The sequence below is a fragment of the Lipotes vexillifer genome, unplaced genomic scaffold, assembly GCF_000442215.2.
Source record: "Lipotes vexillifer unplaced genomic scaffold, Lipotes_vexillifer_v1.1 scaffold90, whole genome shotgun sequence".
Classification (NCBI taxonomy): Eukaryota; Metazoa; Chordata; class Mammalia; order Artiodactyla; family Lipotidae; genus Lipotes; species Lipotes vexillifer.
The window spans coordinates 5575056-5590392 of record NW_006782310.1 but is presented as its reverse complement, the minus strand read 5'-3'; the positions used below and the strand labels follow the sequence as shown (position 1 = coordinate 5590392).

The 15337-nt window shown below is 41.9% G+C and overlaps 1 protein-coding gene across 2 annotated transcripts in view; it reads left to right on the top strand.

Annotated features, from left to right (window-relative positions):
- The window catches only part of TPGS2 (tubulin polyglutamylase complex subunit 2), a 56786-nt gene that overhangs the window by 16632 nt on the left and 24817 nt on the right, over nt 1-15337 (top strand). For both annotated transcript variants that reach the window (XM_007455218.1, XM_007455217.1), the window contains exon 3: nt 1-35. In XM_007455218.1, coding sequence (XP_007455280.1) covers nt 1-35 — 35 coding nt within the window. The remainder of the gene's footprint in view (nt 36-15337) is intronic.

The following is a 15337-nucleotide window of genomic DNA, read 5'->3' as shown; positions in this document are numbered from 1 at the left end:
CTGCTGAACGTCATATGATTTCTTCATGGGAACAAGTAAGTGTTGCCCTATTGAATCCTCACCTCCCAACAAAGGGAGGTTAACTCAAATGCCCCTGAGAAGGAAAGATTGGACAGGAAACCTATTCTTATCTCAGGCCACAGCCACCTTCAAGGTAGAGTTCACCTTTCTCTCTGTTCCTGTTCAGGCCATTTAATACTCCCTTCCATTCCATGCCATCTCCCCAACACAGAGCAGCTCCTCTGAGCCTGTCGTATGGAGGCAATGGAACATTTGAAGTTGTATATACAACAAAGCTGAAATCCAGCAAGGAAAGGAAGAATTAAATGTTAATAAGTGTGCGGGGCAGAACGTGGTTAAATGTTGCAGAGAAGTATCAATACTAACCAGATTAATAACGAATGCTTTCCAACTCTCCTCTGAACTTCCATTCATTCATTTATTCAGTAAACGTTTTAGGCCCCTAAAATGGGCCAGGCATTGTGCTTGATGTTGAGTCCTGGAGAGTCAGTGATAGTCAAAAAAGCACAGTGTCTACCTCTTGATCTTACTGTCGAAGTCCTAGTATAAGTCATTCCAAATATAATTACAAAGCAGATCAAGTTCTGTGAAAGAGAGGTAAAGGGAGCATTGTCAGGAGGCCTGACCTAGTCTGGAGGTTGAGAAACGTTCTTCCCAAAGAAGTTATGAAAAGTTGTTAACCAGATAGGTGAGATCTAGGAATTAAGGGGCTTTTAGCCTGTGTGAAGGCTTCAAGATAGGAAGGATTACATTTTTCGAGAGCATAAGGAAGGTCCATGTGGCTAGAGCACAGGACAGCAAGGGAGAGAGGTTGACAAGGACCAGGACATGCAGGGCTTCGTAGATCATCAGGATTTTTTTCTTTATCTTGGGAGAAAAGGGGAGCCACTGAAATGTTTTAAGTAGAGAAGTCAGATTTCTGCTTTGGAAAATCACTGTGGCTGAGTAGCAGCAAGTGGATTTGACTAGGGAACAGGAAGTTACCTTGCCATTTAGTGAGTGCTGCTAACACATATCAGATAAGTTACTTCTTTTAACCCTCAAAATAATCCTGCAAGATAGGCATTGATATCTCTGTGTTACAGATGAAGGAACTGAGGGTCAGAGAGGTCAAAGAATTTGTCCTGGGCCACCAAGTGGCAGAGCCTGAATGTGAACTCAGTTGTCTGCCTCTAAGCACATGCGCTTTCTGCTCTGGCAGACTGCCCCTCCTATAGAGGGCAACACTGGCAGCCTTGCCCTAGCCAGCCAAGCAGCCCACAGGTATGTGGACATGTTCAGTCCCTGTCAACAGCGCTCACTCTCCCAGGGCTGAGCCAGTAGCAGCTTCACTGGAATCTCAGTAACTGGTAATCAAGGTTTCTCTCCATGACCTCGGCTCAGCAGCACGTCAACATTTATCATGGGCTCACTCAACTCTCACTCCCATTTTCACTCACAGCGCATGAGAGAAAATGGAATTCCAGAGCAATGTCTATCTGTTAAACTCTTACTGGCTGATCAGTCCTGGTGCAGCTGTGGCTATGCCAGCCTGGCCTGTTGACATTGTTGATTACATCCCTCCTGATCCTTAGCAGCCTTAAGTCAGCCCTTTAGGGAGAACTGCCTCGGGACTCTTTTTAAGAATAAGATTCTGTTTCTGTCTGTTGAAGAGGAGACTCCTGGCTTAGAAACCCAGTCATAGACGTGGATGGGAGAATGAGAGGACAGGAATGCATTGTCTGGGGTGGAACACCATTAAGGCGGTGTCATATTATGTCACTTATTTATTGAGATAATTTCTGAGGCATATTCTTCCTGTGTCTTTTAGCAGATATTCCCTAGAATTCTCTAAGATGACTTCACCCATTTGTTCCAGTTTTACTTATGATATTGTAGCTTATTCATTGGAAGTATGCCTTCCATGTCTGCTTTTCAGGGCTAGAGTCTACATCCGGTGTCATTGGGATCTAATCTGCCTCCTGGACAAGACAACTTTTTGGGGTTCCCATTTAGCTTAGACTGACATTGAGGAGAATACAGTTGTAGAGCTGAGTAAATAGTCATTAGCAGTCAGAAAGAATTAAAGGGCACGCACGAGAGAAGGAGATTTTTAACTAACTGAGATAGCCAATGGAACATTTTCTTCAGACATATTCAGTTGGGGGAAGTTTTGTGAAAAACACCTACAATAATAAGATACATAGATTTGAATATCTCAGACCTAAGTACAGTAAAATATGCCATATCTGAATTATCAGTACAAACAGTATTAGGATCAGTAACGTAAAAATTCACTTGAGCAGTTGGCATGTCTGAGCTTTATGAAGGGCTATGAGGTGCTTGAAAGCTAACATATGAACACAGACGATAGGAGTTTTGGATGGGTACTTTTATGTTTTTATATAACACTTTTTCTGATTATACTAAACCAAAAGAAATGGTGACCATAGAAAATTTGGAAAATACATAAAATGATTTTTAAAAATGAAAAGTCCTCTAGGATCTTACCACTTAGGAGGTAACCACTGTTAGTGTAATTTTAGCTGTGGGTGGAGGGTGGGTAATGGGTAGTGGTCCAGGAACCCCCCTAAGAGCCCATGAATGGAAAGTGGTCCATGGACTCCTTGAAATATGTGTTAATTTATGAAGTATGTATATTTTTCTGTGGAAAGATCTTCAGATTCTGAAAGGGGCTCATAACCCCATAAAACTTAAGAACATGTTTTTGTATGATTTTTTTTTTTACATTCAAACTAGAGGCAATATACTATGTGCCATTTTGTCACTTAAGCAATGGAGAGCAGAAGTTTTGGTCTGAAACTCACCCGCCCCACTTCTTCACCCGAGGGTTAACTGAAGAGCACATTTCCACAGGAGCAAGCTAGGCAGGGCCCCTCTGACTCGTGCCTGCTCCCAGAAGTACCTGTACCAGAGGAGCAGGAGGGCCCCGAGGAGCTGGTATGTCCCTTCTCTAGGGGCCTGACCCTTGAGAACTGTGTCCTTGGAGACGGCCCAGCCAGAGCACAGCCATCATGTGGTAAACCTGCTGTCTACAGCTGCATCTATATAGCCAGATAATATTTTTTCCTTCCAGGAAGAGGCCCACTGCCTCTGCCCTGCGCCCTGGGAAACCCACTGAGATAAGATAATAGTAAGGCTATGGAGGCACTGATGTGAGGAAAACAGCCTAGAATAGGAGTCTTGTGCCAGCTCAGGCCCTTGGCTAAATATCATAACTTCTCTGTGTCCCCTGTTCATCATCCATAAAATAAATGGTTTGACATTAGTGTTTTTTTCTTTAATTTTATTGAAGTATAGTTGATTTACAATGTTGTGTTAATTTCTGCTGTACAGCAAAGTGACTCAGTTATACATATATATTCTTTTTTATATTCTTTTCCATTATGGTTTATAACAGGATATTGAGTATAGTTCCCTGTGCTGTACAGTAGGACCTTGTTGTTTATCCATCCTAGATACACTAGTTTGCATCTGCTAATCCCAAACTCCCAGTCCTTCTCTCCCCCCTTGCGTCCCCCTTTGGCAGTCTGTTCTCTATGTCTGTGAGGCTCTTTCTGTTTCATAGATACGTTCATTTGTGTCATATTTTAGATTCCACATATAAGTGATACCATATGGTATTTGTCTTTCTTTTTCTGACTGATATGATAGTCTCTAGGTCCATCCACATTGCTGCAAATGGCATTATTTCATTATTTATGGCCAAGTAATATTCCATTGTATGTATGTATGTGTGTGTGTGTGTGTCTCTCTCTCTATATATATATATATAGACACACATACATACCACATCTTCTTTATCCACTCATCTGTCAATGGACATTTAGGTTGCTTCCATGTCTTGGCTATTGTAAATAGTGCTGCTATAAATATAGGGGTGCATGTATTTTTTGAATTATATTTTTGTCTGCATATATGCCCAGGAGTGGGATTGCTGGATCATATGGCAACTCAATTTTTAATTTTTTGAGGAATCTCCATACTGTTTTCCATAATGGCTGCACCAATTTACATTCCCACCAGCAGTGTAAGAGGGTTCTCTTTTCTCCACCCCCTCTCTAACATTTATTATTTGTAGACTTTTTTTTTTTAATTTTTGGCTGCATTGGGTCTTTGTCGCTGCGCGCTGGCTTTCTCTAGTTGCGGCGAGTGAGGGCTACTCTTCGTTGTGGTGCGCGGGCTTCTCATTGCGGTGGTTTGTCTTGTGGAGCAGGGGCTCTAGGCGCATGGGCTTCAGTAGTTGTGGCATGCAGGCTCAGTAGTTGTGACTCACGGGCTCTAGAGCACAGGCTCAGTAGTTGCAGCGCACGGGCTTAGTTGCTCCGCGGCATGTGGGATCTTCCCAGAACAGGGCTTGAACCCCTGTCCCCTGCATTGGCAGGTGGATTCTTAACCACTGTGCCACCAGGGAAGCCCTGGAGACTTTTTGATGATGGCCATTCTGACCATAGTGAGGTGGTACCTCGTTGTAGTTTTGATTTGCATTTCTCTAATAATTAGTGATGTTGAGCAGCTTTTCATGTGTCTATTGACCATCTGTATGTCTTCTTTGGAGAAATGTCTATTTAGGTCTTCTGGCCATTTTTCGATTGGGTTGTTTGTTTTTTTGTTACTGAGTTGTATGAGCTGTTTGTATATTTTGGAAATAAAGGCCTGTCAGTCGCATCATTTGCAAATATTTTCTCCCAGTCCATAGTTTGCCTTTTCATTCTGTTTATGGTTTCCTTTGCTGTGCAAAAGCTTGTAAGTTTGATTAGGTTCCATTTATTTATTTTTGCTTTTATTTCTATTGTTTTGGGAGACTGACCTAAGAAAACATTGGTATGATTTATGTCAGAGAATGTTTTGCCTATATTCTCTTCTAGGAGTTTTGTGGTGTCATGTCTTATATTTTTAAGTCTTTAAGCCATTTTGAGTTTATTTTCATGTATGGTTTGAGGGTATGTTCTAAAATCATTGATTTACATGTGGCTGGCTGTCCCACTTTTCCAACACCACTTGCTGAAGAGACTGTCTTTACCCCATTATATATTCTTGCCTCTTTTGTTGAAGATTAATTGTCTATAGGTGTGTGGGTTTATCTCTGGGCTCTCTATTCTGTTCCATTGATCCATATGTCTGTTTTTGTGCCAGTCCTATGCTGTTTTGATTGCTATAGCTTTGTAGTATTGTCTGAAGTCTGGGAGGGTTATGCCTCCTGCTTTGTTCTTTTTCCTTAGGATTGCTTTGGCAATTATGGGTCTTTTATGGTTCCATGTAAATTTTAGGATTATTTGTTCCAGTTCTGTGAAAAATGTCATGGGTAATTTGATGGGGATCACGTTGAATCTGTTGATTGCTTTGGGTGGTATGGCCATTTTAACAATATTAATTCTTCTAATCCAAGAGCATGGGATATCTTTCCATTTCTTTGAATCATCTTCAGTTTCCTTTACTAGTGTTTTGTAGTTCTCAGCATATAAGTTTTTCACCTCCTTGGTGAGGTTTATTCCTATTTTTTTTTTTTTTTGGATGTGATTTTAAAAGGGACTGTTTACATTCCCTTTCTGATATTTCATTGTTAGTGTAAAGAAATGCAACTGATTCCTGTATGTTAATCTTGTATACTGCTACCTTGCTGAATTCGTTTATCCGTTCCAGTAGTTTTTATATGGAGTCTTTAGGGTTTTCTATATATAGTATCGTGTCATCTGCATATAATGACACTTTTACCTCTTCCCTACCAATTTGAATACCTTTTATTTCTTTTTCTTGTCTGATTGCTGTGGCTAGGACTTCCAATACTATGTTGAAGAGAAGTGGTGAGAGTGAGCATCCTTGTCTTGTTCCAGAATTTAGCAGGAAAGCTTTTGGCTTTTCACCATTGAGTATTATATTGGCTGTGGGTTTGTCGTAAATAGCTTTTACAGTAAGTCCCCTACATATGAACAAGTTCCGTTCCAAGAGTGAGTTTGTAAGTCCAGTTTGTTCATAAGTTCAACAAAGTTAGCCTAGGTACCCAACTAACACAATCAACTATATAGTACTGTACTATAATAGGTTTATAATACTTTTCACACAAATAATACATAAAAAACAAACACAAAAAATAAAGAAAACATTTTTAATCTTACAGTACCTTGAAAAGTAAAGTAGTACAGTACAACAGCTGGCATACGGGGCTGGCGTCAATTGAACAGGCAAGAAGAGTTACTGACTGGAGGAGGAAGAGGAGGTGGGAGATGGTAGAGCTGAAGGATCATCAGCAATAGGAGACGAGGGCAAGCTGCAGTTTCATTCATACCTGATGTTGATGGCACAGGTTCTGGCTTTTTGCTGGATTCAATTCTATCCACCTTCTTGAAAACATGATCCAGTGATGTCTGGATAGTACCTCTTTTTTTCTCCTCATAGATGGCCCAGTAGCACTGGATTGCATTCTGAATGGCTCCTGCAGCCTTTGTGTACCATTCTATGTTTGGGTCCCGTGCCTCAAAAACTAACAGTGCCTCCTCAAATAGAATAATTTATGGGATTGGACATGCAAATGCATGTTTGCGTCTTTGAAAGTTTGCAACTTGAAGGTTCGTATGTCGGTGACTTACTGTGTTATGTTGAAATATGTTCTCTCTGTACCCACTTTGGTAAGAGCTTTTATCCTAAATGGATGTTGAATTTTATCAAATGCTTTTTCTTCATCTATTGAGATGATCATGTGGTTTTTGTCTTTTGTTATGTGGTATATCATGTGATTCAACACACGCAAATCACATTGATTGATTTGTGTTTGCTGGAACCTTCCTTGCGACCCTGGGATGAATCCAACTTGGTTGTGGTGTATGATCTTTTTTATGTGTTGTTGGATTGGGTTTGCTAATATTTTGTTGATAATTTTTGCATCTATATTCATCAAAGATATTGGCCCGTAATTTTCTTTTTTTGTAGTATCTTTGTCTGGTTTTGATATCAGGGTCATGGTGACTTCCTAGAATGTCTTCAGGAGTATTCCTGCCTCTTCAGTCTTTTGGAAGAGTTTGAGAAGGATCAGTATAAGTTCTTCCTTGTATATTTGGTAGAATTTGCCTGTGAAGCCATCTGGCCCTGGACTTTTGTAGGGAGGGTTTTTTTATTATTATTATTACAGATTCTGTTTCACTTCTAATCATCGGTCTGTTCAAGTTATCTGTTTCTTCTTGATTCAGTTTTGGTGGGCTGTATGTTTCTAGACAGTTGTCCGTTTCTTCTAAGTTGTCGAATTTGTTGATGTATAATTGTTCATATAATTGATATATAATTGTTCACTTATAGTTTTTTGTATTTCTGAGGTATCAGTTGTGATTTCTCCTCTTTCATTTCTTATTTTGTTTATTTGAGTCTTCTCTCTTTTCTTCTTGGTGAGCCTGGCCAGAGATTTGTCAATTTTGTTTGCCCTTTCGGAGAACCAGCTCTTGGTTTTTGTTGAGTTTTTTTCTATTGTTTTTTAATCTCTATTTATTTCCTTTGAACTTTATTAGCTCCTTCCTTCTGCTGACTTTAGGTTTTGTTTTGTTCTTCTTTTTCTAATTCTTTTAGATGTTGGGTTAGGTTGTTTATTTGAGACTTTTCTTCTTTCTTAAAGGCCTGTGTTGCTATGAAATTCACTCTAAGAACTGCTTTTGCTGAATCCCATTGATTTTGTATAGTTGTGTTTTCATTGTCATTTGCCTCAAGGTATTTTTAAATTTCTTCTTTAAATTAATCATTGACCCATTGGTTTTTAAATAGCATGTTGTTTAGTCTCCATGTAATTGGTTTTTTTTTTGTCATTTCTTTTCCTGTGTTGATTTCTAGGTTCATGCTGTTGTGGTCAGAAAAGATGTTTGAAATAGTTTTTATACTCTTAAATTTGTTGAGGCTTGTTTTGTGTCCTAGTGTGTGGTCAATCCTAGAGAATGTTCCATGTGCCCTGGAAAAGAATGTGTATTCTGCTTTTTGGGGATGTAATGTCCTGAAAATATCAATTAAGTCTAACTATGCTATTGTATCATTTAAGATCTCTGTTGCCTTATTGATTTTCTGTCTCAAAGATCTTTCCATTGATGTGAGTGTATTCCCATCAATTTCTCACTTTATGTCTGTTAGTAATTTTTTATGTATTTGGGTGCTCCTATATTGGGTGTATATATGTTGTTGAGTATAATATCCTCTCCTTGTATTGATCCTTTTATAATTATATACTGTCCTTCTTTATCTTTCCTTATAGCCTTTGTTCTAAAGTCTATTTTGTCTGATGTGAGTAGTGCAACCCCACTTTCTTGTCATTTCTGTTTGCATGAAATATCTTTTTCCACCGCCTCACTTCAATTTTTGTGTGTCCTTTGCCCTAAAGTGGGTCTCTTGTAGGCAGAATAATGTAGGCTCTTGTTTTTTTAATCCAATATACCACTCTGTGTCTTTTGACTGGAGCATTTAGTCCATTGACATTTAAGGTAACTATTGATAGATACATATTTATTGCCATTTTAAACTTTATTTTCCCATAGCTTTTATATTTCTTCTTTGTCCCTTTTTCCTTTTGTGTGTGGTTTCATGAATTTCTTTTGTATTATACTCATTTTCTCTTTTTTTTGTTTGTTTGTTTTTTAATCCATTGAATGTTTTTGCTTTGTGATTACCCTGTTTTCAAGTATGTTAACCACTTCCTATATCTACTTGCCTTATTTGTTTTAATCTATTTTAATTATTTATTCATTTATTTTGGCTGCATTGGGTCTTCGTTGCTGCACATGGGCTTTCTCTAGTTATGGCGAGGGGGGTACTCTTCACTGACATGTGCAGGCTTCTCATTGCAGTGGTTTCTCTTGTGGAGCACAGGCTCTAGGCGCGCGGGCTCAGTAGTTGTGGCTCACAGGCTCAGTAGTTGTGACCCACGGGCTCTAGAGGTCAGGCTCAGTAGTTGTGGCAAGTGAGCTTAGTTGCTTTATGGTGTGTGGGATCTTCCCGGACAGGGATCAAAACCGTGTCCCCTGCATTGGCAGGCGAATTCTTAACCACTGCACCACCAGGGAAGTCCCTCTACCTGCCTTAGACTGGTAGTCATATAGGCTCAAACACATTCTAGGAAAAAACAGTCTACATTTTATTACTCTTCTCCCCCACATTTTATGATTTTGATCCTCTTTTACATCTTCATTTTCATTCTTTTGCTGTTCATTGTGGTTATCATCACTTTCACAGAAGTTTTTTGATATTTTGTTTTAATCAGTGTACTGGGTTATTTAAGTGATTTACTCTTTCCTGTAGATTCTTACTTCTTTTCTATTTAGAGAAGACCTTTCAATATTTCCTTTAGGGTAGGTTTAGCATTGCTGTATTCTTTTACTTTTGCTCATCTTTATCTCTCCTTCTATTCTAAATGATAATTTGGCTGGGTATAGCATCCTAGGTTGCCGTTTTTTCCCGTTCAGGACTTTGAATATATCTTGCTTCACCCTTCTGGCCTGCAATCTTTCTGTAGAGAAATCAGCTGATAGCCTTATGGGGGTTCCCTTGCAATTAACTTTTTGTTTTCCTCTTGCTGCCTTTAGAATCCTATTTTTTTTTTTTTTTTTTTTTTTTTTTTTTTTGTGGAACGCGGGCCTCTCATTGTGGCCTCTCCCATTGCAGAGCACAGGCTCCGGACGCACAGGCTCAGCGGCCATGGCTCACAGGCCCAGCCACTCCGTGGCATGTGGGATCTTCCTGGACCGGGGCACAAACCCGTGTCCCCTGCATCAGCACGCAGACTCTCAACCAGTGCACCACCAGGGAAGCCCTCTATCTTTAACTTTTGTCATTTTTATAATAATATGTCTTGGTGTAGGTCTGTTTGCATTTACCTTGTGTGAGACCATCTGTGCTTCCTTTACCTGGATATCTGTTTCCTTCTTTAAGCTTGGGAAGTTTTCAGCCATAATTCTTCAAATGCATTTTCAATCCCTTTTTCTCTTTCTTCTCCTCTGGGATCCCTATTATTTGTAAATTGGCATGCTTTATATTATCCCATAGGTGTCTTATATTGCTTTCATTTTTTTCATTTAGTTTTCTGTCTGCTGTTCTAATTGGGTGATTTCCATTATTCTATCTTCCAAATCACTTATTCATTCTTCCACATTATTTATTCTGCTATTCATTACCTTTAGCTCAGCTTTCATCTCGGCGAGTGAATTTTCTAATTTTTCTTGGCTCCTGCTTATAGTTTCTACAGTAGTTCCTTTTTATAGTAATCTGCATTTCTATCAATACTCCTTCTTAATTCCTTCAGTATTTTTATTATCTCCTTTTTGAACTCAGTGTCTATTAGACTGAAGAGGTCTGTTTCATTGTTTGTTCTTTCAGGGGAGTTCTCTTGATCTTTCAATTGGGAGTGGTTCTTCTGCTTCATTTTACTTATATTTCTCTTGCTCTGAGTTTAGGAGACACAATTATCTACTGTGGTCTTGGAGGGCTATTTTTATGTGGGAGTATCCCTGTATAGCCTGTGTGGGCGTAATATTTTTTGGTGCGAGTGCTGTTCTTAGTGTGGATGTCTGCCGCCTCTTTCCTCAGTATGTGCTGGCCATTATCCCCTTGATAGGAGGAGTGACTGGTGTTACGGTGACCAGAGCCTGCACTGGATATTGAGTGGGGCCTCCTCTTTGCTCTGTGGTTGTCACTGCCCTGTCAGGGGCTGGGTCTGTTCCCTAGTTGTTGGAGTAGAAGCCCCCAGATCCATTTATGAGCTGCAGTACGAGATAGATGGGATTGGAGCACTCCCACTGGGAGAGGAGCCACTAAGTATTCCTCTGCCAGAGCTGTTCGCCAGTGAGTGTGCTTTGTTGCATCACCTGTCACCTGTTGTGCGGGCTCACAAAGTACACTGCTGTTGGCACTGCCTTTGGCCCGTCTCAACCTTGGGAATGTTTTGTGGAACGCGGGCCTCTCATTGTGGCCTCTCCCATTGCAGAGCACAGGCTCCGGACGCACAGGCTCAGCGGCCATGGCTCACAGGCCCAGCCACTCCGTGGCATGTGGGATCTTCCTGGACCGGGGCACAAACCCGTGTCCCCTGCATCAGCACGCAGACTCTCAACCAGTGCACCACCAGGGAAGCCCTCTATCTTTAACTTTTGTCATTTTTATAATAATATGTCTTGGTGTAGGTCTGTTTGCATTTACCTTGTGTGAGACCATCTGTGCTTCCTTTACCTGGATATCTGTTTCCTTCTTTAAGCTTGGGAAGTTTTCAGCCATAATTCTTCAAATGCATTTTCAATCCCTTTTTCTCTTTCTTCTCCTCTGGGATCCCTATTATTTGTAAATTGGCATGCTTTATATTATCCCATAGGTGTCTTATATTGCTTTCATTTTTTTCATTTAGTTTTCTGTCTGCTGTTCTAATTGGGTGATTTCCATTATTCTATCTTCCAAATCACTTATTCATTCTTCCACATTATTTATTCTGCTATTCATTACCTTTAGCTCAGCTTTCATCTCGGCGAGTGAATTTTCTAATTTTTCTTGGCTCCTGCTTATAGTTTCTACAGTAGTTCCTTTTTATAGTAATCTGCATTTCTATCAATACTCCTTCTTAATTCCTTCAGTATTTTTATTATCTCCTTTTTGAACTCAGTGTCTATTAGACTGAAGAGGTCTGTTTCATTGTTTGTTCTTTCAGGGGAGTTCTCTTGATCTTTCAATTGGGAGTGGTTCTTCTGCTTCATTTTACTTATATTTCTCTTGCTCTGAGTTTAGGAGACACAATTATCTACTGTGGTCTTGGAGGGCTATTTTTATGTGGGAGTATCCCTGTATAGCCTGTGTGGGCGTAATATTTTTTGGTGCGAGTGCTGTTCTTAGTGTGGATGTCTGCCGCCTCTTTCCTCAGTATGTGCTGGCCATTATCCCCTTGATAGGAGGAGTGACTGGTGTTACGGTGACCAGAGCCTGCACTGGATATTGAGTGGGGCCTCCTCTTTGCTCTGTGGTTGTCACTGCCCTGTCAGGGGCTGGGTCTGTTCCCTAGTTGTTGGAGTAGAAGCCCCCAGATCCATTTATGAGCTGCAGTACGAGATAGATGGGATTGGAGCACTCCCACTGGGAGAGGAGCCACTAAGTATTCCTCTGCCAGAGCTGTTCGCCAGTGAGTGTGCTTTGTTGCATCACCTGTCACCTGTTGTGCGGGCTCACAAAGTACACTGCTGTTGGCACTGCCTTTGGCCCGTCTCAACCTTGGGAATGCCATCTCAACCCTGGGAATCCCGGCTCAACCTTGGTGTCCCTCAGACATTGTTTTCACAAGGCCACCAGTGCAGATCCACCAAAGTCAGGTCCCAGGACCTCATGAGTCACACATTTGGACCCGCTGTGGGAGCTATGGAGGCAGCTCGACCCTGGCCCAGCCCAGCACCCCCATGCGCGTGCCCACAAAGCCCACAGCTGCTAAGCCAGAGCCATCCCAGCTGTAGGCACACCTGCTGTCTACTCAGATGTCCTGCAGGCACTAAATTTACAAAGCCAGTGGTGGAGGTGTAAATCTGTGGCTCGCACAACCTCGGGGTGAGATTTCAACCCTACTTCCTAAGGTGCATGGCCCCTGGGGCTCAGCTGTTGTTTCAGCCCCACCTCTGTGAGTGGGCAGCCCACTGGCATATGCTCCCAGTGCCCCCGAGGCAGCAGCTGGGGCATGCTCTCACAGAGCCCGCAGAGGCAGAGCCGGCACATGGAGAAGGTGGCTGTAATGGCAGCCCCGCCCCTCCCTTCATGCACCACTTAACAATGACGCTTCGCTTCTGTGGCAGGCCCAGGCTTTTTCCGCGAACACCCCTGTTCCAGCTATGCCACACTCCACCTCCTTCAGGCTGTCTCCACGCAGCCAACAACAGTCCTTTCCCCGGATCTGTTCTCTAAACCCTGAGTTCCAGCACCCAGCCCCACCCACACCAGCAGACGTGTCCCAGGCTGGGGCATACAGGGCAGTGGCACGGACTGTCTATGCAAGTCTCTCTCTATTCTGCCTGCTACAAGCTTGTTGTTGCATTCTCCTATGAGCCTCTGAAGCTCCCCTTCTGTCCCAGCTGATCTCCCCACTGGTGAAGTGGCTTCCCAGGGTGCAGGAACCTTTCCTCTTTATCCACTCTCCCCGCCGCCCCCCCCGGCACAGGTCCCATCCTGCTTCCTTTTGTCTTTTCTTTTTTTTCTTTCTTTCATTCTACCCGGTTACATGGGGATCTTTCATGTCCTTTAAGGGGTTTGAGGTCTTCTCTTAGTGTTCAGTAGGTGTTCTGTGAGAATTGTTCCATTTGTAGATGGATTTTTGATGTATTTGTGGGAGGAGGTGAGTTCCACATCCTTCTACTCTGCCATCTTGATTGGAGCCCTTGACATTAGTGTTATTGAAGGATTCATCCACTTCTAATATTTCGTGATTCTTTGCTGCAAATGCAGAAGAAAAGGTTGAAACTAAAACCTAAATGACTGTATACCTGCTGCAGTCTCCTAAGGTTAGAGAAAAAAAATGCACAACCTCTTTTTATTTTAATAAAAGGCAGTTTCAAACTGCCTGGTTTTGTGCCCTTACATGATTCATGTTCACTGTGCCTGCTACCTGCCTTTTGTAATGATGGTAGTTAGTAAGACGTAATGTCTACACAAAGCTTTTCATCACTATGAAAGCATCTGCCTCTTAATCCACACAGCATCCTGGGGTCAGGAGCGTTCTGTTATTAAACATTTCAGTGACATTTCATAGTTGCAGAGTGCTGTACAATTCTTGATTGGTTAGACTTTTCAATCCCCAGATAAAAATTCAATTTACTGGTGGTGAAACTATGGCCCAAGAGACCAAACAATTTGGCAGAATATCCCCTCTGTTTTTAGCCTCACTTTTTCTACAGTCTGCAGAGAAGAGAGTGGGTTCTGAACGTTCTTGCAAATGTGTCCCTCACATGCCCCTGCTATGAATTTATTCTAAGCACCCCTGGTGGGACAGAGCAGCCTACAGCATCCTTTCACATTGTGCTCTCACTCTGCCCCAGTAGCTCTTCTGTGACGGGTAAGCCCCCTCTCTCCAGTGCCTCACTTCCTCCCTCTGCACCGGCAACTGCCCTAGAGGGTCTTCCCCATCTCTTTAAAATTAAAAACAAAAACAAAACTTTCAACCTTATGTCTCCCTCTGGCTGCTTGGTCATTTGTTGCTTTACACAGCCAAGCACGTAGAAAAATGGTCTAAATCAGGGGTCAGCAAATGATTTCTTTAAAGGACCACATAGTAAATATTTTTGGCTCTGTGGGCTGCACAGTCTGTATCTCAACTACTCATCGACCATTGTAGCACCAAAAGCAACCATGGAAAGTACTAAAATGCATGGGTATGACTGGGTTCCGATTAAACATTATTTACAAAACCAGGTGGCAGGGCAGAGACCCCTGGTGTAAATTACTGCCCCCTTCCTTCACTTCCCAGTCACTTCACCCTTTTGCATCCTCTGTTTCTCCGCCACCATTCCGTGGACACTGCTGTGTGAAAAATCACCAGGGGCCTCTTCATTGTTAAAGCCATCTTCTCTCTTGACATCTTTCCTGCATTTCTTGCTGTTAACCACCCTCCTGTACCTAGCTATCTCCTCCCTTGGGTTCTGTAGCTCCACCCTCCCTGATTCTTGCCCTGCCTTCTGACTGTTCCTACCTAGTTATCTCTGCCTCTACAGATCCACAACACTCCTCTGTTACACATTTGTCTCTGGATCAAGTAGTAATACGTTTGGCTCAAAGAGGTATAATATTAAACTAAGGATAGCTTAAACAAATGGTAGTTAACTTTTCTTACATAGCAAGATCTGAGGTAAGCAGTTGTAAATTGTTCATTGGCCCTGACAGTGTTCAGCCATTATCTCTGTAATTCTTTTGGTCTTTTCCTTTATGGTGGCCAAACCACCACTAAGGCCCCACCTCTCACCTCCAAGCTCAAGGCAGGGAAAAGGTAAGGGATGTTGCCAGCTATACCTGTCACGTTTTAATCGGGAAGTGATAGTTTCCTAGAAACCCCGTCATTGGACTTGGGTTTACATTTTAATGTCCAGCACTAGTTACAGAGGAGGTTCTGAAGACAAGTATTCAACCGGGCACATTACCATCTCAAACAAAATGAGGGTTCTGTCAAGGAGGAAGTAGAGGAAGATGGATTTGAAGACGCAACCCATGTGTCTGCCACAGTCTTCTCTGCACCTTGCCTCATTCCTTTCTGTTTCTAGTGCCCAACACAGTATTTATTCCACAACAGACACGAATAAATGTTGAATGAATGAGTGAATTAGGTAAAACACAAAGGAGGGAAAGA